This window comes from Somniosus microcephalus, chromosome 11, assembly GCF_052327205.1.
Source record: "Somniosus microcephalus isolate GS21.2 chromosome 11, FLI_Smic_1.0, whole genome shotgun sequence".
NCBI lineage: Eukaryota > Metazoa > Chordata > Chondrichthyes > Squaliformes > Somniosidae > Somniosus > Somniosus microcephalus.
The window spans coordinates 22887662-22915517 of NC_140997.1; the positions used below are offsets into that span (position 1 = coordinate 22887662).

Sequence of the window (27856 nt, forward strand, 5' to 3'; positions counted from 1 at the left end):
CACTCATTCGAGGTCAAAAAGGATTAAGTTGGCACAATTTGGAAATCACTCAGTTGATAAAATACTGCAAGAGTGTTGATTTTTGGCATATGCAACATTTGTTTTATTTGACATGACATTCCTCAAGTTATACAAATGACATGTACAAAAAAAAATCCAAAAGTCCAAAATAATGTGGAATACAGTGTTACTTCTACAAGATACATGGGGTGGAATCATTTAACATTTTGAGGTGAAACCTTTAAGAAAATCCTGCACCATTTTCAATGTCCTGATAAATGATGGTTGAGAGTTTTCCCTGACTTTTTTTTTTTTTTAAATAAAAACATTTTGAAGGTGCCTTGACACAGAAGCAGAGTTTTGGATCAAGCAATTCATTAACTTCCTGCACTGTGTGCTGTAACCAACACTTAAAGGGTCTCTCTGCTTTCTGGACCATACAATGGTTTTTTTTTCCCCAAATGGGTGGATTTTAGATAAGGTACCATAAACTGTAAGGCTATAGCACTTGGGCTAACCTCATTAGTTTCCTCATCCCAATTGGATCTGCTTCCAGGACAATACTCAAGAGGTTCCACATTGAAAAGAGAAGTGAGTTTTGGCAATTATTTTCCTCCACAAGAAGTTACAAGACCACATGCATTCTCCATAAAGTACATTGCTCAGTGATTGCAACACTGCATTAAAGAGATCCTACCATGGACCACAAAAAGTCGTCGTTTATGGTCCAAATACCTGCCCATCTTTCACTGAACCAGCAAATGCATGAAACTTTTTTTTTAATTAAAAAAAAGCTGCCATAAAAGTTCCAATTCTTTTTAAACAAATATATTCTGTCCCAAACCAGACTGCTACGTTTGATTTTAGGTAGCTACCTCAATGAAATTTGCCAGATTTTGAATCTGTCAACAACAACAAAGTTCTGGCTGGGGTAGGGAGTGGTCAATGATTTCTCTTGTTTTTGAGGGTCCTTCTGATAGAATTGCAAACCCAATTCATACCAGGGTATCCAGTTTTAGTCTGCTATATTGGCACATGGGAATTCAGGTAGGGTGAGAGGCAGGGCTGCCGATTTTCCAGTTCTCGGTGAGTTAAGGTTTCATACATTCCAGAAATAACCCCGTTAAAAAACATACTAAATATTCCAGTAGCCACTGATCAGTGGGGAGGGAAGCGCGAATGAGACCACATCCCCCGTCTCCAGTTCCAGCAATAGGCTAGATAGTAGTTGTCCAGTGTTTCAGCATTTTGCCCAATCGGAGCAGTTATGAAACATGTGGCTGTGGGACATTAACCCTTTAAAGAGAGGGCATCAAATAAGCTCAAATGCACAAAATGTATGGTAGAAATAAGTCAGTGACTTATGGTCTGGTGGCTCCAGGGAGATAAAGTCATGATCACCAACATGTGGCATGTTCTTTCCCTAGTACCATTATGCATTACGCGTGTAACTTGCTGAACTACAGAATGGATAAACAGAATAGAAATGCACAACACAAGACCAGCTTATGTCATTCCATATTCAAACAATTTTATTTTGAGAGATGACTTCTTAAATGTTGCCCATTGAGAAGTCCTACAGGTCCATCCCTACACCGTTCTCTTGTACCAGTTTCATTCTTTTTCTGAAGATTCCTAGAACCAGTAGATATAACTCCTACATCTTCAATTACAATGGCAGCTAAGGAGTTACAGTATCTGGGTTTAATCTGTTCAGTGTTAAGAGAATGCAGCTAGTTTAAAAATGCTACATGCAGCAACTGCTCAAGCAGTTGAGAGGATGAGCATGGAGTTTGTGCCTTCTGCTGAAAGTAAGGGTGAACGTTTCACCTACTCCTCCACAACTCCCACCGTGGCCAATGAGATCCAGTGGCGAGTCAGAGCGAGGAGCTCTCCTCATCAGTTACGCCCTCCCCTCCCTTCACAAGGGGAGGCCGCAAGTGGCCATCCAACTCCCAGCCTGGCAAGACCAAAGTACTCGCGAATGTGGCTAGCAATCTCAGTATGTCAGTACAGAAGCTGCAATCTATGGCCGTAGGCACAGGAAGCAAGTCTTAAACATAACTTCGCCAAAGTTACAGGTATCCAGGAAAGCCCCAACACAAAAAAAAAGGGAATGTCATGAAGTAGTATTGATTTATACAGCCTGCAGAGATCTAGGGAGATCTTCAATAGCAGCTACTGCCAAGATGAATATACAAGATCCGTTTAAAATAAAAAAATAGGTTGCAATATGTTGTGAAAGGCAGGCAGGCATTGCAGCCCATGGTAGGACTACTGCAAGAAATGACGCAGGAAAGCCACACAATAGATAAAGTGCATTTAATACTCCCAGAGGGTTGAGGAGTCAATGCCATCAGCAGATGCCTTCAGCACACCTGCATGGTCCCCCTTCAAATACTTCCCGTCTACTTTAATTGCAACTTTGTTGTAATCACAGAATTCGAACAGGAAATCTACAGGTTGATCACTGCTGCTGGTGACAGAAGAGTCGCTTCCAACCATCCAGTATTTCCCAGTAGAATCTGCAAAAGGAGTATAACAGCATAAGAACCAGTCTGGGGAAAGTCTTGGCCCAGAAGAGTAATACTATCAAAGCGACATTTAAGTTACAGTATCTTGCCTATAGCCATCCCTGGGGCAGGGATTATTTAAATACTGTAGCACTTTCAGTGGGAGGCAATCACATGCTATATTTGCAGATAGGTTTGGCTTGGTTTTGTATTAATAAAAGTAAGAAACCCAGGAAAGCAGAGAGCAGGCAGGCGATTTATTTCCAAAACCTCTGGGAATGCTGTTGAACTGGCTGAAGTTCAAAAGCAGCTCAGGTGACTGGGTAGTAAACAGGTTTGAAATAATTTCAATTCTCCCCCTCTCACTCCAGGTTTCCCCCTCGAAGCTGCACACATGCGGGGATGCGCAAGGTACCGCACAGGCTGCTCACAATTTGCATTGAAGATGCTGCGCAGCAAATTTAAAGGTACCAGGGAACATTGCTCACGCCCCTCATGATACCCACTAGCTAAAACACAGCCCGGTATAGCACGGGTTCGATTGCCTATCTGCGAGGGGGAAGCGGGACAGTAGTAGTGGCAGCACAACTGGTCTCAGTCCTGCTGGGACAGGGCAAAGGAAGGAGGGAGTAAAAAAAAAAAAGCAGGATTCCTACTCTGTTCAGTGACTCCTGTTGGAATGTATGCATCTATGGCCGTCAATGAAAAACAGGAATGGGTTCAACAGTGATGGTAAAACAGTCCACCAACATACTGCCCAGGCTCAAACACAGAAAAGGACCAATAGGATGAAATATCAGCATCTGTGCAACCATATCCCACAGGAGCCGGATCCCTCGGGAGAGAATTGCAAAGAATAAACAGGAGTAGGATTATTTACCTTTGAGTCTGTATGCACCATCATTAAGCTCTAGCTGGAAAACATCGTATGAAGATCTGTTTGAGTCTAGGGTTCCAGTCACTTTCCTGCATCCGATGAAGCCATGCTCTCCACGAAGAACTATTATAGGCCTGTTGATGAGTTTCATTACAAATTCTTCAGTCTCAGCTTGAAAATGAAAGAAAAAAAGGAATAGTTCAGTAATTCTGTAGGTGGGGTGAGGGGTTAAAGGATGTATCCAGTCAAAAAAAGGTTCCAGAATTACACTGCTAACCAGCAACCTATACTGAATGTGTACTGTGGATGTTGGGGAGGAGAGGATTAGGTTTGGCCGTGATGCCCTTCAAGGTCAAATAGCCTGCAAAGTCAAAGCTTACATGAAAATGGTCACTGCAGCAAAAAGGTACCCAGTGCCTGTGGAAATGTAGCCCAGCAAGGGATCAACACCTTCAGGGAAGGAGAAAAAAAAACTGAATTGGGGTAAGAGAAAGAAAATGATAACTATTTTAGTCCCACAGGCACTTGGAATAGTCAGGGGGTGGGGAGGGGGAAGTCAGAGTGCTGCAAGTACAGGTTCAATTATGCAGAAGTATGGAATCACTTCAGATGAGATGGAAGTCTCCATCACAAAGTGCAGTAAACAAGCTCTCAGTTCATCGACACTGGAGGAAAGCATTTTAATTAAAGCCATTAATAGGAGGAATACAGAACGAGATGCACATGAGCTCAAAGGGGGAAAAAAAAGATTTCAACGCAGGAGGTTTGGTAGATGGAAAAACTTGTGGCAACAATCAAATCATTTAATTCAAAACTCCTCTCCAAAAAGGTGGCAGTCAGGGTTTGCTGCCAACACATTACAATCTAGTTAGCCTGCTACCAGCCTGGTAGTCACGTGATACAATGACAATCAAATCAAATGTCTTGACTCGAGAGGAATTGGGGGGGGGGGGGGGGGGTGGAGGGGAATCAAATTCCCTGGGGAGTTGAAACAACCTTTTCAATACTGACAAGTGGTTTTATCTGCAGCAATTTCCCTTTGCCAATATTAAACAGAAGAATTTCAGATCACTATGCACTACTTTGCGATTTGCAAATGTACTGGAACAAACAGCTTCATACTTCAGGGCTGAATATGATGGAACACCTCATTTCATGGAAGACTGGAAAGACACCAGGCTAAGTTCTGGACTGAGTCAAAACAAAAAAACAGAACATGCTGCTCAAAATCTTCTGGCTGAGGAGCAGCATGCCCAGCTTTTGTCGGTTTAGATTTTTTTTTAAAAAAGGGACCAGCAATAAATAGGAATTTTCAGTCGCATTTCCAATAAGAAAATCTATAGCTTCGACTATCTTTGTACAGGAGTCTACACGCAACTTTTAAATGTCTGTTAACATTTCCAGAAAAGGAGGGCGAGCAGCTAAAAGTCACGGTCCACGTTGGAGCCTCTGGCAATATGATAGATGTCACCGAGTTCTTGTAGCGGGAGTTTTAAAAGGAGTTAGGCACAATTGAAAAACAAGACCTCAAGGGTGGAATCCCAGGAATGCTTCTTGTGTCATGCACTAGACAAGTTAAGGAGAGGAAGATGCGAACGGTCAACATGCACTGCAGGAGGGAAGGAGCATTGCCGCAAGCTCTGGAACAAGGGAAGGCTAAATCAAAACGAGACGGCCTTCACCTGAATCAAAACATCGCCACTGTCCTTGTGGCGAGGGCAAAAAATAGAATCATTGGGGAGGATTCAACTTACTGTGGCCAGAGGTGGTGGGGGAGCAGTGATTAGGTTAGAGACTGGAAATGGAGTGCAGGATTAGTAAAGCTATTGGAATGAAGGGAACAAAAAAGGCAGAGGCAACAAGAGATTAATCACACTGTTGCAGAAGGGGCAAGGGATATCATAAAAATGACACGAGAAAACCAAGAAACAGAATAAGGATTAACATGCCTAAAAACACATTTGCAGTCAGCATTGAATGAACACACAAAGCATTCATTAAAAAACATTTATATAGCACCTTTAACATAGTAAAACATCCCAAGGTGCTGCTCAGGAGTATCTGAAGACAAAAAATTTGACAGCCACATAAGGATAAATTAGGGCAGGTGACCAAAAGCTTGGTCAAAGAGGTAGGTTTTAGTCAGAAGCATTAATAACTATGGAGGGATATGATACTGTAGCTATAACAGGGATATGCCTTAAATTTGGACAAAATTATTCCCAGTTATAACATTTTCAGCAGAGGTAGGGGAGGGGGAAAAAAGTGTCGGGAGAGAGGGAGAGGGAGCATGTCTTCTAGGGTGCATTAAGATAACTATCTATATTGATTAAGAAACAGGAAGGGAAGTGGTACTATTTTTGGTGTGCATTACAGGCCAAAGAGAAGAGCTGGAGATCTTCATGCACATCTCTGTACTGTGTCTGAACAGGTCAATAATAGATTAGGTGAATTTAAACTATCCCAAGATGGTCAGGGGGGACTGGAATAAAGGTAATGTAAGTGGCCAAAGTGGTGGCGGGGGGGGGACATTTTAGAACTGCTTCCTAGCTCAATATGTCTAGTCTAACAAGGGCGAGGTGGAGCAGCATTGCTTGATTTGGCACTGGAAATGAAATGGTGCAAATAACTGATGACAGTAGGAGAGCAATTGGAAATGAGTGCTCAATTAGTTTCCTTTTCTATTCTTGCATTGAAAAGAAGAATCAAAGATAAGGGTTCTGGACTGAAAGAGGCAAAGTTCAGTGATAAAAGGGGATCTAGCCCAAAGTAACTGGGCAGAAAAGTTAGCAAACAGGTCAATAGTGGAAAATCTTGTAGAATACAAAGTAAATATATTCCTAAAAAGGGAAAATGGTACATTTTACCCTTAAATATGCAAAATGTGCTGTGGCACTGCAGAGTATCCAATGCAGCACTCCTCTAAGGAGGGAGAAGGATAAAGCGGGTAACTATCAATTGCACGCCAATATCTGCTTCTCCATGATGCCACACACTCCGAACACTGCCTCAATCGTGACCGTTTGCTACAAAATACAATGCTGGGGTGGGGGCAAGGAAGGGAGGGAAACTAGTCTTGGACACGTCCACCTATGGATTGGAAGCCAGGACTTACCTGGTGTTTCTATGCTGGCACAAAGCTGCCCATTCTTTTTAGCTGCCACATATTTTCCATTGACAGCCTTCAGAACAATCCTCTTCTCACGCCATTCAATTTCAAAATAGCAGTTGCCATTTCTGTAGAACAGAAAATGAAAAAAAGATCAGTTCCTCGTAGGTTGACAAAGCCATTTAATTGCGAGAGCGAGAGCGAGTCAACGTTTCAGGTCGAAGACCCTTCGTCAGGACCGGACAATTTAACCACTGCCGATTTGCCTCAGTTTATTCTTCTACCTGCTTCAGCTGATTTTATACAAGGGACCTGCCAAGCACTGTTGGATACCAACGTTTTGGAACTTTAATTCATGAGTTTAAAAAATGTATAGCATTAGCACAATTACACATCAATTTTAAATTTATAATATAGTCTTTAAAAAAAATACAAGTCCTAGAACTATCCAAATGGTTGCCCAAAGGGTACTCAGACTATCTTTACATAGAGGCATTTGGGACAAGTTCTGTTTTTACATTTTACCCCTTTCCTCGTTCTTCTAATCAGATACCTCTGCAGCGGAGAAGCTGGACTGTGCCCTGCTCCCAGATGCCACGAACAGCTCAAGTAAAACTCACTTTCCCCTCTTTGCAAGGAGAAGTTGCTGCCTCCACTTAACCGAGTGGAGATTGGGCCACATACCCCCTACTCTATGGCACTGAATGTGAGAATCCATAGATGAACTACAGAATTTGTTCATCCCAGTTTGGCATAAAAAATTAACAAAAAAAGGTGACTCAACTGTGGCTAACAAGAGAAATTAAGGATAGCATAAGATCCAAGGAGAGAGCATATAAATTGGCCAGAAAAAGCAGTAAACTTGAGGATTGGGAGCAGTTTAGGATCCAAAGGAGGACAAAGGGATTAATTAAGAGGGGGAAAGAGTGTATGAGTGTAAGCTTGCAGGGAACATAAAAACTGACTGTTAAAGCTTTTACAGATGTGAAGAGAAAAAGATTGGTGAAGTCAAGCGTAGGTCCCTTGCAGTCAGAATCAGGGGAATTTATAATGGGGAACAAAGAAATGGCAGACCAATTAAATACATACATTGGGAGGTTATTTGTGTCCTCCTTTGTGAAGACAGAACCAAAGATGTCAGGGAACATAGGGTCTAATAAAATGGAAGAACTGATAGAAATCAGTATTTGTACGGAAATGGTGTTAGGGAAATTGATGGGATTGAGGGCCGCTAAGTCCCCAGGGCCTGATAATCTACATCCTAGGGTACTTGAGGAAGTGGCCCTAGAAATAGTAGACGCATTGCTGGTCATCTTCCAAAATTCAATAGACTCTGGAACAGTACCCATGGATTGGCAGGCAGCTAATGTTACCCCACTGTTCAAAAAGGGTGGTAGAGAGAAAACAGAGAATTACAGACCGGTAAGTCTGACATCAGTAGTGGGGAAAATGCTAGAGTCCATTATAAAGGATGTAATAGCAGAGCGCTTGGAAAAAAGTGACTGGATCGGACAAAGTCAACATGGCTTTACAAAAGGTAAATCATGCTTGACTAATCTACTGGAATTTTTTGAGGATGTAACTGGTAAAATAGATAAGGGAGAACTAGTGGATGTGGTGTATTTGATTTTCAAAAGGCTTTCGATAAGGTCCCGCATAAGAGATTAGCGTGTAAAATTAAGGCACATGGGATTGGGGGCAAGGTATTGACTTGGATAGAGAACTGGTTGGCAGACAGAAAGCAAAGAGTTGGAATAAACGGCTCTTTTCCCCCCCCCCCCCCCCCGCCCGAGTGGCAGGCAGTGACTAGTGGGGTACTGCAGGGATCGGTCCTTGGACCCCAGCTATTCACAATATATATTGATGATCTGGTCGAGGGAACTAGATGTAATATCTCCAAGTTTGCAGACGACACAAAGCCAGGTGGGAGTGTGTGCTGTGAGGAGGATGCCGAGAAACTCCAGTATGATTTGGACAGGTTGGGTGATTTGCATCTGCTATGCTTCTGCCCATATAACGTAGATAAATGCAAGGTTATCCACTTTGGTGTCAAAAGCAGGAAGGCAGATTATTATCTGAATGGCAATAGATTGGGAGAAGGGGAAGTGCAACGAGACCTGGGCATCCTTGTGCACCAGTCGCTGAAAGTAAGCCTGCAGGTGCAACAGGCGGTTCAGAAGGCAAATGGTATGTTGGCCTTTGTAGCAAGAGGGTTCGAGTACAGGAACAAGGATGTCTTGCTGCAGTTGTACAGGGCCTTGGTGAGACCACACCTTGAGTATGGTGTGCAGTTTTGGTCGCCTTATCTGAGGAAGGATATTCTTGCCATGGAAGGAGTGCAGCGAAGATTCACCAGGCTGATACCTGGGCTGGCAGGAATGATGTACGAGGAGAGATTGGGCTTGTACTCGCTGGAGTTTAGAAGAATGAGAGGGGATCTCATCGAAACGTATAAAATTCTAACAGGACTAGACAGACTAGATGCAGGAAGGATGTTCCCGATGGTCGGGGAGTCCAGAACCAGGGGTCACAGTCTAAGGATAAGGGGTAAGCCATTTAGGACAGAGATGGAGGAATTTCTTCACCCAGAGAGTGGTGAACCTGTGGCATTCCTGCCGAAAGAGGCAGTAGAGGCCAATTCATTAAATATATTCAAAAAGGAGTTGGATATATTTCTTAAGGCTAAAGGGATCAAGGGATATGGGGAGAAGGCAGGGACAGGGTACTGAATTTGGACGATCAGCCATGATCTCATGGCCTACTCCTGCTCCTATCTTCTATGTAAAACTAAAACAAACAACAGCGCAACCACGGTTAACCTCACCATACCTCAACTTCCGTCTTTGTAGCAAGTTTCCTATTACAACATATTCTTGAAATTCTTCAACAACTGATCAGGCTCTACTTAATGAAAATGGAGCTGAATAAAAAGGTGATTGACATTAAATGCTCACATTATGCAGTCAAGTTTAAAATGATCTTTAATTTAGTGAAATACAATGCACCAATTCTCTTCAAGGGAAGAGCGCCAGAAATGCTCACCTAATCTACTGCAGGCACCAGAGAAAACTAGTCTTAGCTCATGGAATTGAGAGTCAGCGCTGAACCATGATACTGCAGTCAAATGTCAAGTTAAATCTTGGCAGAGTTTCAAATGTTCCAGATCAGGTTTGATTATGTGTGTAGTGGCACAGCATTATCATCTACCAGCTTTAAACTAAGTTTATAGTCATCCCTATATTGTGCAGGATTCAAAAAACAGGTTGTTCTCAGATTCTTCGAACCCCACCTCTACCAAGTCAACTCTATTAAACGCGAGGACACCAGAGCACATGTGTTTATTACAGGCTGGATGTTCTACAACCAACCATTCAGTAGAAGATTCAATGCACACAAAGCTTCATTTCTTCAATATTACAAAGACTTAAAAGGAGGAAGTACTTCATTACACGACTACAGGTCAACAGGATATAGAAAGGCTACAGCAGATCAGGAGAGCTGCACAAATGACTTGATGAGAAGTGTTATATTCCCCCAAACAGTATACACAACTTTTTTTTTTTTTTTAATTTTTTATAATTATAAAGTCATTAAGTAAGTATTCCTGAGAGGGGGTGTGGGGGGGGGGGGGGGGGGGGGGGGAGAAACGAGGAGGAACAAAAATCCGTCTAGTTTTGAACATTTAGGCATCGTGTTTGTGCCGGTCCTATTTTGACAAAAGAGAAGTTTCCACAGAGGTGGCTTCCTCATGCTAAAGCTGGCGGAGTGTGCAGAGCGTCTCGCTTTACTGCGCTTGTGGTTTTTGTAAAGTAACCACAATGTCTTTATATATAACTTAATGAAGGCTGGCTGGTGACTATATATGTGTGAGGTCTTTGCTGAACTGCAATGCTTGCAGTCCATGGCTTATTGTTGTACATAGGTTTTTGTACACTTACTTTGTAGAGGCAGTAGACTGCACCCCGCCATTGGCGGTCAGAGTCCAGTATTTCCCAGTGCAGGTTCGGAAAGCACACTTTTTGGTTTCTTTGTTGATTTCTAGTTGAAAGGTTTCCTGGTCACTTTCTTCATCCTGGTTAGCAGACAGGTCCATACCTTGCAGGAGCAAAAATCATACATCAGGATTCAAAGCGGGGTCAAAGCTGAATAGACTTGCTCCCTCCCACTTCAAAGCAACACAAGAGAACGCCAATCAGACCAAATCACATTGCTTTGCTGCAGTCAGGTTGAACCCAGATACACACAACCACAAGCAAAACTACAGCAGCAGAGAATTTCCCGAGAGACTCGACCAGCATTGGAAACACATTCTGGGCAGTATCCTATCTGATACCGGTCACTTAGTTCCATCGCCTTTAATACAACTAAATATTGGGCAGAGCCTATAACAAGCGGCCGATGCGATTCCACCCATGACACATTTGTACCCCAAAGAATTGGAATCCACCGCGCTTCAGCAGGTCAAGTCAGTGAATTGGAGAGGAGATGGTTGTCCAGTAACTTGGGGTGGGGGGTAAAAAACACCTTACAACATAAAGGGCCGAAGTGAGTGTGAGATCACAACTTTTTTCAAAATAAGAGACAAAAAAAAAAGGTAACCAAAGCCAAATAGTTGTCCTAACTAATCTATTTGGACATGTATAAAATGACAGCAATTCTCAAAGACAACAAAGAATTGGTTCAATCTCATGTGGGGTGGGGGGTTGGTCTAATACATTTAGCAAAAGAACAAAGACTCAGAAGAAAAATGAAGACAGCCTCCTTGGAAGATCCAACTTGCAATTTGGTCCTCTAACATCATCATGAAAGGAAAGTGGTACAGGCAAGCAACTTTCTCGTAGTTTAGAAAAAGGGATGACTACATTAACCAGTAGGACAGCTCAGCATTTAATTTTATACAAGGGGTCCAAAATCCTTGGGCCTAGGAGACCCAAGTTTAAATGGAAGACTTAATACACATACGTTTACACTTTTGAAAACTCAGTATCTGGGGTGCGGTTGTGAAGAGAAAGAATTAATCAGCTCAAACACAGCACCAAGTTAGAGGAAACCTGCTCAGAGGGAATGGGCCCATTACTGGCTGCGGCGGCGAAGCACACAAATATAGGCTCATCCAGTTAACTGGGAAAGACAAGAGAAAGCAGGCCAGCAGCTGGAGGAACATTCCACCCCAGCCACAAAACCCGAAATCAGATTATAGGCCAGCCCAGCGAGTTGGAATCTGCCTGCAACCCATAGGCAGCTTAAATGCTCTTGAAACAGGGAGGGGAGGGGGCAGAGTATTTAATGTGACAGTGTTTTGAAACATTAAAAAAAAAAGGTAGAAAATTACAATATATTTATGTAAACTGAAAGAAGCTGCCTCACCATGCCGTAGCTTAAAAATGAGTTTTAAAGTTATGCACAGGGTGGCTCTTTAAAATAAAGTATGTTAAAAAAAAAAACCACAGAACATTTTTGGAAAAGTCAAGAATTTTGTTGGGCCACTTCAAAGTATTTTCCTCCCCCCTCCCCCAGTACCAAAGAACTTGGAAGGAAATTTTTAAAATGCCACAGTATTTTTTTGCAGAACGATTGAAAAAAGGAATCAAAGGATTTGTGTTCATCCATTCTAGCCGGAGTATCTGCGGAGAGGAAGCAGCTGTAGAGTAGCTCTGGAGTCCAGTACACTTAGAGTGGAACATACAGCGGGAGGCAACAACTTACTTCAGATGCTACAGCCAAGAAGCTACTTCCAACAAGGCTAACAGTTACCAGTCATTTGTGTAGAAATGGAAACCATAACCAACTTAATCTTAGTTTCATGCAAGTTTCTTTCAGTATTTCTCAGACCACCTCATCTCCATGCCTGAAAGTCGTCACGCTCGGGTCAAGACTGCAAGCACCTTGCTCGATATGACCTTTCCAAGAACCTATAAAATTCTGTCAGGCCTGGACAGACTAGATGTTGGAAGGATGTTCCCAATGATCGGGGAGTCCAGAACCAGGGGTCATAGTCTAAGGATAAGGGGTAGGACATTTAGGACTGAAATGAAGAGGAATTTCTTCACCCAGAGAGTGGTGAACTTGTGGAATTCTCTGCCAGAGGGCAGTGGAGGCCAATTCATTAAGTATATTCAAGAAAGAGTTGGATATATTTCTTAAGGCTAAAGGGATCAAGGGATATGGGGAGAAGGCAGGGACCGGGTACTGAATTTGGATGATCAGCCATGATCTCACTGAATGGCGGAGCAGGCTCGAAGGGCCGAATGGCCTACTCCTGCTCCTATCTTCTATGTTTCTATGTAACTCAGATGAGCGCCAGTAGCCAAACTGGACTGTCTTCACCAAATGACCCCACAGGTGCAGTTGCAGCAAGGGTCACCAGATACCGTGCCCTCCCCCTCCGAGCCCAGTGACAGGACACATTGTAGCACCCTACCACCGCTGCCTTGACCAATGCCAGCTGAATCAGCTCAGACCAACACTTGAATATGGCCTCCCAGGTCTCCGATTCAGCATTGCATCACCTGGTCTAGTTAACCATTGGTGGAATCACATTCTTTAAAAATTCATTCTGGACATGAGCGTCACTAGCAAGGCCAGCAGTTATTGCCCATCCCATTTAGTCTTTTGTAGGTCCTTGCGGGGTCAGGAGGAGCACTCCTGGTCTACAAAAGGAACTAAGACATTTTCTTAAACCCATCTTACTAAGAACATAAGAAATAGGAGGAGTAGGCCATACGGCCCCTCGAGCCCACTCTGCCATTCAATAAGATCATGGCAGATCATCGACCTCAACTCCACATCCCTCGATTCCTCTAGAGTTCAAAAATCTATCTTAGCCTTGAATATACTCAACGACTCAGCATTCACAGCCCTCTGGGGCAGAGAATTTCAAAGATTCACAACCCTCTGACAAAATTCCTCATCAGTCTCAGGATAAGGGGTAGGCCATTTAAGACCATGCCCCCTAGTTCTAGACACTCCAGCCAGGGGAAACAACTTCAGCATCTACCCGGTCAATCCCTTCAGAATCTTGTATGTTTCAATGAGATCACCTCTCATTCTTCTAAACTTGAGAGTATACTTGTTACTCTTGTTCCTGGCAGGTGTGGCCTGGTAGTGGAACCACCACCTCTCCCCCACTCAGGCCCAAGGTTAAAATGGCAGACTTTTTTTTTTGGGACTACCTACTCAAAGCTTTGTGGCCATTCATTGTGTTAGTGAAGAGCAACATTACTAAGAAATGGTCTGCTTGGCTCTATTTACAGCAAGTTTAGATGGTGGCGAATGTTAAGAACCACTCCAGAACTTGGGCACGTAATCTGTCCCAATACCCCAGTACAATGCGGTGAAAGTGTTGGCGCGAGAGAGCACGAGACTATCCTTTTGAGGGCACAACATTAACAAGGTCCCATGGCACTATAACAGAACCAGGGAAAACTCCTGCCCAGCATTATTCCCTCAATCACCAGCTGAATAAGTGAGCCTTCATCTCAAAGTTATGTGGGATCTTGCTGTGCCCATCACATTTCTGCCCTAACTGTACAAAATTCCAAAGATTCCAATAGCCGAATCCCATTTTTTCCATGTAATGAATTGAATGTGAACCACAGACATTGGCAGTGCAATAGGTGATTTAAATACAAATCTTTCTTAGTGCCAAGCATGGTGGCCTACTTTATTCAGCAAAATCAGGGTCAATGGAGGGATGTCAGCGTTGGCAAACAAACTTATTTACTTGACACCAAGCTTCAGGTAGGGTATAAGACAGCTGTAAAGAATGGACACACTTGCATTTATATAGCACCTTTCATGTCTCAGGCTGCCCCAAAGCACTTCACAGGTCTGTCAGCCATGGCTCAGTCGGTAGCACACTTGCATCAGTCAGAAGGATGTGGGTTCACGTCCCACTAGAGACTGGAGCACAAAACAAAAAATAAACCTAGGCCAACACTCCAGTGCATTGCGGAGTGAGTGCTGCACTGTCAGCGGTGCTGCCTTTCAGAGATGATGTTAAACAGAGGCCCGGTCTGCTCTCAGGTGGATGTAAAAGATCCCACGGCACTATTCTGAAGAGGAGCAGGGGCGTTATCCCCGGTGTCCTGGCCAATATTTATCCCTCAACCAACATCACTAAAGCAGATCATCAAGTTATGATCACATTGCTGCTTGTGGGAGCCAGCGGTGTGCAAATTGGCTGCCATGTTTCCTACATTACAAAAAAAACTCATTTATATCGCGCCTTTCACGACCACCAGACGTCTCAAAGCACTTTACAGCCAATGGAGTACTATTTTGAAGTGAGAAACGTGGCAGCCAATTCTGCACACAGCAAGCTCCCACTAATAGCAATGTGAGAATGACCAGATAGTCAGTTTTGATTATTTTGGTTGAGGGAGAAGTATTGGCCAGGACACCGGGGATAACTCCCCTACTCTTCAGTGACTATACTCCAAGAGTACTTTATTGGCTGGAAAGTGCTCTGGGATGTCATGAGGTTGTGAAAGACAAGTCTTTCTTTTTCTTTACTTTCTACTCTGCCCAACATGTCCCAGTGTGCACTGATCTTTATAGGAGGTGAAGGATCTGGGAAGAACTCAAATACATAGCTGGGCTCTTGCAAGCGTCCCACAGCTGCAGCAAGGCCAATTTCAGTCATTATTCAGTGCCAGATTTGACATACTCACTATTGGCTCACGCTCTAGAATTCAAGATTTTATTTTTCGTTTGGGGGTGGGGAAAAAAAAAAATCAGACAAACACATAGGCAGCAGATATTCCCAAACCCTTTCAAAATAATAAGGGCCTACAGGATGAAAGTGATTGAATGGGATTTTTTTTTAAAATGAGCCAAAAAAAAAGCACTTTTTTAGAAAGCTATAATTATTAAATCATAGCATGGCTACAGCACAGGAGGCCATTCGGCCTGTCGAGCCCATGCCAGCTCATCCCCACTCCCCTGCTCTTTCCCCCCATTACCCTGCAAATTTGGTTCCTTCAGGTACTTATCTAATTCCCTTTTGAAAGCCACAATTGAATCGGCCTCCACCGCCCTTTCAGGCAGTGCATTCCAGATCCTAACCACATGCTGCGTAAAAGAGTTTTTGCCTCGTTACCTTTGGTTCTTTTGCCAATCACCTTGAATCTGTGTCCTCTGGTTCTTGACCCTTCCACCAATGGGAAGAGTTTCTCTATGTACTGTCTCGACCCCTCATGATTTTGAGCAACTCTATCAAATCTCCTCTCAACCTTCTCTGCTCCAAGGGAGAACAACCCCAGCTTCTCTAGTCTATCCACATATTAATGATGCCATTGGATTTTTTAATCTGTCGCGCTTCAAATGTGAATTCAATTTTCTCATCCAAGTTACTTGCAACTGTAAAATACTGAACAAACCAGGAAAGGTATACACATTTCTGCAGCCGATTACCAATAGATCTCAATTTCACACAAGGTTTTACTTGGGGCTAATCCTGCAGTGTCCTTTTCAACTTGTAGATCATTCTCTTTTGATACGGCATGTTGCCCACATTCAAAACTAATTACTAGTAGATAGCTTTCCCCGATTGCATCAGCTTATTTCACACAGATGCCACTGATTTACATAGCACATCACGGAGACTCAAAATACCGTGTCAAGGTTAACCCTTTCACTGGAGCTAGGTTACATTGCGCCCTGCTCTTTCTCTCTGCACGCCCCCCCCCCCCCCCCCCACCTTCAAAAAAAGTTCACATTGAGGCCTTTGAAGGGACATGACGAGCAAAAAAATAGGCTGTCAATCAGGGTTTGGCCCTCTGCTTGAGGCAGGCCTGAGACCATGAATTTCCTGACGGCCATTTGCCCCATTGAGCCAGTTTTCCCCATCCCTTCTCCAATGGCCGGTGTCGATCGGCCGCTGCCGGTGTGACTCAGTCACCACGTACTCAGTCCAGCTGCTGTGCTAATGCACCTCAGGAGAATGGGTTGCCATGGCAACAGCAAGGGTCAAAAGTCAGGTCACGAGAGCAGCAAGGTACGTCCTGGATGCCATCCGCATTTTTGGGGGGGGGGGGGGGGGGGGGGGGTGCGCAAAAGCATACAGAGCAAAATATCAGGGACAGAATGTGCCATATGACCCAGGTCAATAAAAGGTGACCTATCAAATGCATCCATTCACATTGTAACAAGAGAAAGTTTTGCCTGAAGTGTTAACTCGATACTGCACGATTGCAGCAACATAGCCAAAGTGTTCCTTTTCTCTCTCGGGTAGGGTTCATTTGCAGATATCCGAGTAGGCTTTGATGAACAAAATGCATTCACACCCATGTATGAATAGGCCTTCAGTGGGCTAGCGGATTGAATGACGAGAGGAAGTACAATGAAAGCACAGCTTTAAAGGAAGGGGAGGTAGGGAAAGGGGGGGGTGGTGAAGAGCTGAAATCAAAATTAAGCAAATGAAAAGGCTTTGCAGGTCAAGAGAAAAATACAATCAGACTTCTGTCAGTAAATTAAAAAAAAAACAGCACGCATTCAGAGAGTGTGCGAGACAGCACCAGTACATTAACAAAGCAAGAGTTAGCAATAATTGTACCCCCTGGACCATGTCTCTAATCAACTAAAAAAGGTTAGTTTAAGAACAAGAGGGCATCTCTAACACAACAGTTCTTTAAAATGAATCTTTGTCCACTCGAGTTTGGTCATTAAGTTGCTGTGAAAGTATTTGGAAGTGCACCATGTGGTGACGAGATGAATCATTCTGCTCCCTCCAGGTTGAAGGGAAGAGAGATTTGCGAGTGATGCACTTGGATTGGAGCAATCCCAAGCACGGAGACACCAGACAGGGGTTGCGTGCTCACGGCTGCCGAGCAGGAGAAGGACCAGTGGGGCTCGGTGCATCATTCATTGAAGGTCCATGACCCCCATGAGGAGATCGTGAAAGCAAATAGGGGGCTGAGATTCCAGGACAATTGAACTGAATATAAAACAAGAAATACTATATATCAGAAGAAAACACTGGAAAAACTCAGCAGGCCAGGCAACATCCGTGGAGAGAGAAACAGTCAACGTTTCAGGTCGAAACCCTTTGTCAGAACTGAGAAAAAAAGCAGGTTAAAAAGCAAGTTTGGGGGCTGGGAAATGGGGGAGGGGATGAAAGAACAAAAAGGGAAGGTCCGAGAGAGGTGAAGAGACATTGAGATATTCAAGGAGAGACGAGATGGTAATAGGACAGGTAAAGAAACAAATGGCTCTAGATGAAGTGTACTATCCTCTTTGCACAAGGCCTTGCTGCAGCCACATCTAGAATACTATATCTAGTTTTGGTCCCCTCACAGGGTGAGGGATATAAGTGATTAGAGAAGTTTCAGAGCAGGGACATTAGATTGATACCTAGTTTAAGGAGCATTAGTTACCAGGACAGGCTCAATGAGCTGGGGATTTTTACTATGTAGACAAGGAGATATGATTGAAATCTTTAAAACAATGAAAGGATTAGACTTGGCTGAAATAGATAGGTTAAGCAAGACCAGAACTTTGAAGAAATATCTCCTAGTTTCTAATCTAGTTCTGAGAATCAATGATCACTGGAATAAGTTACCAGCACGTGCAGATTCACTAAACATTCAAAATAGAGCTGGACGAGTATATGCACAACTAGCCCAACTCTGATATCCACAATACATTACAGTATTTACAAACCTGCCAGTTCCACCAAAGGGAGGGATTTACTTCACACTTGAGAAACTGCAGACAAGTGGAACACGCATTAACCTAGATGCTCCTTAGTACAAGCTCCAAGAGACCAAGAAATTCCCCAGATGCAAACCACTAATCCAATTAAGTTTCTCAACTGAAATGGGATTAAGTATTCTCACTCTGAACTTTACATGTGAAACTTCTAGTTAGAACTCCTCACCCCAAATACAAACAGGCCAAGAGCCAAAGAGGTACAATGCTGTGGTATAGCACTGTAGTAGGCAAGAGGTTCACAGGCCTTCCACTCTTGGCAAACTATCAGGAAAAGGTGCAAAGCAAGAGATAGGGAGGGACTTCTTTAAAAAAGGCAGTAAAAACAAAAAATCAGGAGACAAAAGCTGGGTTCCTCCCATTTTAGGTGCTGTTGCTGACTGGAAGTTAGAACGTCTCCTAACACAAGAGTAGGGTTAACGATAGCAAGTCTCCCACCTGGGTTTTGGCCAGGGAAATTGTGCATTGGGAGAGAAAATGCATAACAGTTGCAATGCTACTTTACAACAGCTACAAATGTTACTGCTGACTGTCCAGGGCATGTTAAAGGTTCAAGCCCCACTGAGGCATGTAGTCTAGGTTGATAATGCTGTCCAGTGCCACCCTTGGCAAGAGATATTTAAATGAAAGCTTGTTCAGGTGAAAGTTAAAGATCCCATGACATCATTTGAAGAGGAGCAAGGAGTGCCTGGTGTTCTGGCCAACATTACATCCTCAGGCCATTGCCAACAAAAGAAAATTTAACTGATCATTCATCCAATTGTGGTTTATGGGATGTTGATATAGATTACCAGCCAGCACTTCAAGTAGTAATTCTATCAGGTACTAGATAAAATGTTATATCTAACATTTTAGTGAAATATTTGCTATATAGTGGCATCTGCATGATGCTGCGATTCAACAGCCAATAAAGGTGATAATTCTCAAACTTACATTCAGAACTCATTAAATCCAACAAAAAAGTACTAAAAATAAATTGAAATTTAGGCAGTTTTCAGCCCAGCTCTTTCCGCCATGCATTATCCAATTAGGGACACCCAAACATCACTTGGGAAATTAGGTATAGAGCTCTAGATTGACAGGTGTAAAACTCACTTATTTTCAGAGAAGATCTACACAGGAATTTAAAAAACTAGCATATGACGTTTAATTTTCTTGATTGCTATTATGATGGCAACACTACTTCTGAAAATAATGGCAGCTTATAAACTGAACACAATAGTGCACAGTACAATTTCAAACAGCTCAGAGAACAACTTATATAGCACCTTTAACATAGTAAAACATCCCAAGAGAACAAGCTAAATAAACAGGGGTAAGAAACATATTAAATACTTGCACCAGAAGGGAAATAACTTGCCTTGTAGAGTATTTAACACAAGAATTGCCATCCAAAACTAGATGCTCTCCCATTATTGCCAAGCTGGCTACTGAAGATGCAGAGAATGTGTTTCCTGTACACTGAAGGGAAGCGACAGAAGCAATAGGCAACCCAACTTTTCCATGTCATGGAGTCCTATTCTACACTAGGTACAGCATAGGTCAGTTATGGTGCATACCCTGCTGGTGCCTGGAATAAAGAGAATTCCCTACTTACAACCACTTTCAGTATTTCTGCTTAAGGGCTCTGGGAGAAATTACATTTGATCCTACAGAGGGCAAGCAGAGAAATCAAAAACACAATTTCCTGGAACATTAGTGAAAATATAGTGCAAGACTGGAGCGACACCATTCCCCTACCCGAGGAAATTCACACGCAACTGATTTACACCAGTTTTATGGCACGTCACTACGCACTAATTTCTCATTTGCGCAACTTGATTGATGTCCACCGAAACCCTCACCTAGCGGATTAACATAACTCCGCCCCCCCCATGCAAAATCCAGAGTTTCCTGTGTTTACACCAGTTCTAATTCATTGCCTGACTGCAAATCACTCAATCACACTTTCATGCAATGACACATCGTAGAAGCAGGGGTTGGCCATTCAGCCCCTCGAGCCATTTGATTAGATCATAGCTGATCAGTACCTCGTCTCCATTTACATACCGTTGCTGCCTATTCCTCGATACCCATACCCAATCTACTGATCTCAGTCTTGAAAATTTCAACTGACCCAGCACCCATAGTCTTTTGGGGAAGCGAATTCCAGATTACCACGATCACTTTCCCTGTGCTCACTGACCTACATTGGCTCCCAGTTAAGCAACACCTCAGTTTTAAAATTCTCATCCTGGTTTTCAAATCCCTCCATAGCCTCACCCCTCCCCATCTCTCATCTCCTCCCGCCCCACAACCGAGCTATCTGCGCTCCTCTAATTCAAACAGGTCCTTCTCGGCCGGTCTGCAGCCTTGGACACGGTTGACCACTCCATCCTCCAACGCCTCTCCACTGTCGTCCAGCTGGGTGGGACTGCACTCGCCTGGTTCCATTCGTCTCTATCTAATCGTAGCCTGATAATCACCTGCAGTGGCTTCTCTTCCCACTCCCGCATCGTTAACTCTGGTGTCCCCCAAGGATCTATTCTTGGCCTCTTATTTCTCATCTTTATGTTGCCCCTTGGTGACATCATTCGAAAACACAGCATCAGTTTCCACATGTACGCTGTGACAATCAGCTCTAGCTCACCACCACCCCTCTTGACCCCTCCACTCTGAATTGTCAAGACTGCTTGTCCGACATCCAGTAATGGATAAGCAGAAATTTCCTCCAATTAAATATTGGAAAGACTGAAGGCATTGTCTTCGGACCCGCCACAAACTCCGTTCCCTAGCCACCGATTCCATCCCTCTCCCTAACATCTGTCTGAGGCTGCACCACACTGTTCGCAACTTGGGCGTCATATTGGACCCTGAAGTGAGCTTCCGACCACACATCCGCGACATAACTAAGACTGCCTATTTCCACCTCCAGAACATCACCGTCTCTGCCCTGCCTCAGCTCATCTGCTGCTGAAACCCTCATCCATGCCTTAGATACCTCTAGACTCAACTATTCCCACATTCTACCCTAAGTAAATCGAGTCATCCAAAACTCAGCTGCCCGTGTCCTAACTCACACCAAGTCCCATTCACCCATCACCCCCTGTACTCACTGACCTCCATTGGCTCCTGGTTAAGCAACGCCTCGATTTAAAAAAATTTGCATCCTAGTTTTCAAATCCCTCCATGGCCTTGCCCCTCCCCATCTCTAATCTCCTCCAGCCCTGCAACTCCTAGATATCTGTGCTCCTCTAATTCTGGCTTCTTGAGCATCCCCGATTATAAATTGCTCAACCATTGCTGGCCGTGCCTTCAGCTGCCTAGGCCCCAGGCTCTGGAATTCCCTCCCTAAACTTCTCTGCCTCTCTATCCACCTTTAAGACACAACTTAAAACCTACCTCTTTGACCAAGCTTTTGGTCATTTGCCCTAATTTATCCTTATGTGGCTCGGTGTAAAGTTTTGTTTTATAATGCTCCTGGGCCATGGGACATTTTACTATGTTAAAGGCCGTTGATAGTAAAAAAAAAAAAACTTCAGGATCTGGTCAGGGAGCTGGAGAGAAAAAAACCATGAAGAAAAAGTTCTTTCTTCCAAAAAGGGAGATATGCTTGACTTTTGAAACAAATACCCTTAATTTTTAGCCAAGCAGATATTACTTCCTGCCAAAATAATTCTATTGTTATATTGCTATAAATAATCCTACTCCTCCTACTATCTTCTCCTACTCCATCTTCTAGGTTTCTATGGAGAAAGCAGGGACAGGGTACTGAATCTGGATGATCAGCCATGATCTCATTAAATGGCAGAACGGACTCGAGGTGCCAAATGGCCTACTCCTGCTCCTACCTTCTATGTTTCTATACTGCTGGGCTCAATTAAAACCACATCCATTACATTCATGGATCATAGATTAGATTTATTGCTATTTATAAAAGCTTCAATGTACCTTGGATGTGGGGCTAGAAGCTAGTTGGCAGTTCATTTGTGATGTGATCAACTGAATTCCTTTTATGAATCTGCAATAAAGTTTAGTATCTGCAGTGGGCACAATCTTTCGCTCTCTGCGTACTCTGCTAATAGGAAATAAATACACAGCATCACTTAATGTGCCAAATAGGAGATTTTCCAATAAAAACACTGAATTAGGAAACCAAACAGTAAATTGTGCACAAAGTCTAGAATCCACTTCTTTCTCAAATTCTGGGGCCGATTTTTTGCTCGGGTATAGGCAAGGGGCGTACAAATGGGGGCCAGTAGCCTTGCTGCCCAGTTAATGATTGGCCCACTGCAACTTTCAACAGGGTCTACCACTAATGGGCCGGCTGGAAACAAGTGGTCGGCCTCTTTCCCATGCAAATCGGGGCCCTAATTACATAGTTAGGGCCCAGATTGCAACGCTAAGGGACACGTGGGCAGAGCTTGCGACGTGAACACTCCACCCATGTGCACTGGCATCCAATCAGTGAACAGAATGTTTCTGTTTGTGGAGCTAACCTCCCCCTCCCAGCGGGCAGAAGTTGCGGAGGCCGAAGAGCGGAGAGTTGCATCGGGAATGGTTTGGTGTCCACAACTCGCGTGCCAAATTCAAGGAGGCCCGAACCTCAAAACTGTGGCCAGAGTGTCAAATATCGACCCCACTACTTCGGAATTCACAAACTAAAATACTCAAGTTTAAAAAAAATAAAAAAAATTCCATCCTGCTAAGAAAATGTCTCCCCTTCCAAAAAGGAACTCCTTAGTGACAGAGCCAGCAGTGCTTGGCACTCATCAGTACCTCACCCAAGTCATCACTATTCATGTGAACACCTCAACAGTACGGGCAGGCTATTCAGCTACAGAGAGTACCATAGCCAAGCTTCATTTTGTCCCTACTAGACATCCACATGGGCACTTCCAGCAGCAGGGATCACTGAATATTGTGTTTCAGAACACTAAAAACCTTGCTGTAGGCCAACATTCATTGCCCATTGGTGTTCTGGCAAGTCATAGGGAGCGTTTTATTTTTAAATTCATTCTTGGGCATCGCAGGCAAGGCCAGCATTTATTGCCCATCCTTAGTTACCCTCGAGAAGGTGGTGGTGAGCCTTCTTAAACCGCTGCAGTCCACGTGGTGAAGGTACCCCACAATGCTGTTAGGGAGGGAGTGCCAGGATTTTGACACTGCGATGAAGGAACAGCCATATATGTCCAAGTCAGGATGGTGTGCGACTTGCGGAGGCGATGGTGTTCCCATGCACCTGCTGCCCTTATCCATCTCGGTGGTGGAGGTCACGGGTTTGGGAGCTGCTGGCGAAGAAGCCTTGGCGAGTTGCTGCAGTGCATCCTGCAGCTGCGATACGTGGTAAAGTTACACCACCACATAAGGTAACAGATCATGCAGTACAGTACATCAGCACTTTGATTCTCCTCTTTCACGTACATTCTTCAATGCAGCTTCATATAACCCAACAGGTTGGAGGACGCAGCACCTATGAGCAGTAATGCAATTCCCATGTAGGGCACTCTGGTGTAGTGAAGTTCATATGAAAAGAGGAGCAATAGGAAGTTAACAGGCAGAACACAGACACACACCTGTTGGACAGCGTCTATAATATAGAGGTGTTGTCCAAATTTACACAAAAAATGCTTTGTAAGCTAAACAATCCAAATTGGCCAGAACCCAATTCCACACGTGCAGTAATAACTATTTTGGGCTCCACTCCAGCCAAGTGGCTTTTCCCCTTACTTTGCTGCTTGGGCACCGATGGGAGAGATTTCCCTTTAAAAATGCTTAGATGCCAGAATTGTGCAATTCTTTCCCCTCCCCTTTAACATAAAAAAGGTTTCGCAAAAGGCAATTAGCAAAAGCAAGCAATGGGAGGGGAATACTGCTATGCAGAGACACAGCTGGGAACAGGAGAATGAGAACAACTATGGGCGGCTTCTATTTACTGCTACACAAAAACCATCCTATTTTGGTGCAAAAAAAAGAAAAAATACACAGGCCAATCAGATGCCCATTGCTTACACTAGATGTGACATTACTGAGATTTTTTGGTTGAGATGATGCAGCTGCTGAACACATTCCAAGCCAGAGGATATTCTATTGAGAGAGTGATTCAATCCATCAAGTGAAAGGGTCACTGGGCAGTGATATGCTGATCTGAACTTACAAGGTGTAGGTTACAAGTCTTAGTGTCCTTCAAGGGAAGGACTCCATGCATGAGATGGTATTGTTTTCAAATCCCTCCATGGCCATGCCCCTTCCCATCTCTGACCTCCTCCAACCCTCACCGCAGATCTCCGCACTCCAATTCTGGCCTCTTGCGCAGTCCCGATTTTCACCGCTCCACCATTGGTGGCCGGGCCTTCAGCTGCTTGGGCCCAAAACTCATTCTCTCACTAAACCTCTCTTCCTTCAAGACTTTGACCAAGCTTTTGGTCATCTGCCCTTATATCTCCTCATGTGGCTCGGTGTCAAATTGCGGTTGATAATGATAATGTTCCAGTGACGCGCCTTGGGGCGTTTTACTATGTTAAAAGGCACTACACAAAATGCAAGTTATGTAATTCAAACCAGAGCAAGAATGGTCACAATTTTACACTTGCAAGCTCAAGATGTCAATGTGATGAGATCTTCAGTTTTCTTAAGAGCTAACTGAGAATTTCACCTTGTATTTGCACTCAAAGACAATGCACTCACTGATGTATCAAAGTTCTACCCATTGCTGGTATGCCTTTTAATAAGTAATTACAGTATTTGTTGCCCACATTAGATATGTTTTAATAAATTGGTGAAAAAACCAAGTCAAGTCAAGAAAATTTAAAAAGCATCTACAAAAAGAAAAGCCAATCCTCCATGTGATCCTCAAGGGGGGGGTCACAGGAATAAAAATCAAGACCCATTAAAAAAAAATAGGAGAAAAGACCCTGGGATACAAGGCTATGAAGTATAATTAAACGTTCTATCGTGGTGAAAAAAAATACCGATTCAACAGTCACACGAGGGTTAATTATACTGCAACACAGCCTGGATGCAGTAATGAAATGTTGCACGCACAGGTGAGCCCTCTGCATCTCTTCGTAGGCGAGGCGCCTAAATTCTATTTCTGTCGGCAAACCAGAGGCTTGCTGCAAAAAAAATCCTCCCTTTAAGAGCTCAAATAACACACATCTGGTTTTGTTCTCTAGTCACGGGTGAGATCACGTTGAAGTATTTTATTTGCAAGGCTAAAGGATTTTAAATATATGTGTATTTCATACCATAACAACTGCTCGTTTCGAGAAAGAAAAAGCATTAGTTGTGTCTTTGCATAAAATAAAGTGCTGGGACTCGCATCGTGCTTGAACCCCATTTTGTTGTGCATCTTAAAACGGTCCAAGTAGACTCAAGAACATTTCCTTTGTTGTGTCTGAGGCCAATTTTGTTATTTAACGCCGCCTCAATAATAAAAGAGATAAGCTAGTATGGGGAATTTCAGCATTCAGCTAATTCTGAAATAAAGCGCCCGATGAGATTGCAACAGTTCATTTTCTGAACAGTTTAAAAAAAAAAATCACACCCAGACGGCTGCGTTTCAATATCAACTACAATTTGAGTGCAGAGAACGGTTTTACAAAAATGTGTTTTGCAGTGGTGTGATAATGGATATGGGTCGCTGGTTTTCTGACTGGATGCAATCTTTTTATTGCACAAAAACCAATTCCACTTCCATCCTTTGAAGTGTTGTCGGGGGTGGGGTGGGGTGGTCAGGATTGCTGGCAGAGGAGTGTAAGGAAATGTTGGGATTGTTCCCTGCACAATGGAACGATTATACCATTCCTGTAATGAAGGAGCAGAGCAATTGCGAGCAGCTGCGGAAGACCGTTATTGCAAAACAAATTTTTTAAAACCCTTCGTTTGAGCGTCTGAGGTTGAAAAATAAATATTCCCCCCCCCCAAATTTCCCCATAAAGGAATGAGCCTGGATAGCTGTTGCAGGAGTCGGGGAGCCATGAGTGCAAGGTATAGTGTTGCCCAGATTTTAAAACACAAGGGAGGTCCCGTTTTAATCGAAAACATTTGCAAATGGAAAATTGCAGAATGGGACTTGGTTGAGCTGGTTAACCTTTGGCTGGCCATACGGTCCAACACATTAAAATACCGTTACCAAGGGGGATAGGGATGGATACGAGGGGTATTTATCGAGGGTCACCCCTTTCACAAAAAAAAAATTCCGACAGGAAAACAGTGGCTTGGAATGAGAAGTCATGGTGGGAGAAATCCTTCCAAGCCGAACATATAATTCCCTAGCAGACGAATTTGAGGGAATGTAGTCAACTGGAATTCTTCAATCTCAGAAGACAACCACGTGTCATTTTTAAAGGAAACATGCAGTTTTTTCCATTTTTGTTGCTTTATTAAAATATTCTTAGTTCACATTAGAGCAGATCAAGAGAGGGAGGAGGGAAAAGAGCTTAAAGCCCCAGCAGTTTGCCATTAACTCTTACCTTGCCGGATGGAGACATTCCTGCCATTAGCAGCCTTCAGGACCACCTGTGGGTAGCTCTGCTCCAGGACAAAGAGCTCGTCCTTGCCGGCCTTGGTGCTTTTGCCAGCCTTCATGGTGCCAGTGGGGCCGGAGGGCGCCAGGTACTTGCCCTCGCAGTCCCGGAAAGCCACCTTGCCCGACCTGAACTCCAGGGTGTAGCCGGTGCCCCTTTCGGGCTTCTCCACCAGCTGGCCGTCGTTGCGCAGCAAGCGGTGGTCGCTGGTCTGCACGCTGTACTTCTGGTCCTGGAAGACCAGGGTGATGAGCGAGTCCACCCCCCAGGGGGTGTCGCGGTCGATGGCCATCTCGCCCTGGGCGCTCAGGTGCGCGTACCGCTTCCTGGTCACGCTGAAGATGTTGGCCTGGGGGTGCATGGCGATGTGGACGCTCCACTTCTCCGCCAGCGAGATGGTCTGGGCGAAGCAGCTCAGGCGGTCCTCGGTGCCGCCGAAGTAGCGCTTGTGGGGCTCCGACTGCAGCGACCAGCGGCCGTCGTCGTGGGCGACGATGAGGAAGCGGCAGTCCGCAGCCGGGCTCTCGCTGTCGCACGACACCTTGCCGTCCTTGTCGGCGGCCAGGTACCGGCCCAGGTGGCTCCTCAGGAACACCACGTTGGAGTCGTCGCCGTTCTGCTCCAGCGTCCAGATCTGCTTCTTCTTCATGGTGGTGGCCGACGCGTTGATCTTGAAGCCAAAGGCTTCAGCCGTGAGATACTTCTTACCGCAGTTGATGAGCCCAAACTGGATCTGCAGACTGTTGCTGGTGTCGTTGGCTGGCATGACTGCAGGTTTGGTTGCGTCTCTTTCTTTTACTTTTTTCCCCCCCCTCTCTCTCCCCAGCTTTAATCTTATATCTAGATTGTATTTGTGTTGTCGCCCAGTCCCTTTGTTTGCGTGCAGATGCAGACCCCCGTTGTCTGGTTGCTCAGCCTCCCCCAGCAAGGCTGAATCCTCACTAACCCGCCGCTTCATTTTATACAGCAGCTGACGTCAGGCGGCCAGCCCCGCCTCCCAGCAGCGCAGAGACTGAGATCAGAGGCAGGGTCCACACAGCAGATGCAACACCTGCCCTTATACCTCCCCTACTTCCCACTGTCCAGGGCCCCAAACACCCCTTCCAGGTGAAACAGCGATTTACTTGTACTTCTTGCAATC

The 27856-nt window shown here is 44.3% G+C and overlaps 1 protein-coding gene across 1 annotated transcript; it reads right to left on the minus strand.

Moving 5' to 3' along the window:
• Nucleotides 1-75: 75 nt before the first annotated feature.
• fscn1a (fascin actin-bundling protein 1a) lies at nucleotides 76-27653 on the minus strand. Its single transcript, XM_086000330.1, has 5 exons — nucleotides 26662-27653; nucleotides 10438-10594; nucleotides 6506-6627; nucleotides 3394-3561; nucleotides 76-2525 (listed from the first exon to the last, which is right to left on the minus strand). The coding sequence occupies exons 1-5, from the start codon at nucleotides 27479-27481 to the stop codon at nucleotides 2323-2325; spliced, it is 1470 nt and encodes a 489-aa protein (XP_085856456.1). The 5' UTR covers nucleotides 27482-27653; the 3' UTR covers nucleotides 76-2322.
• Nucleotides 27654-27856: the final 203 nt, after the last annotated feature.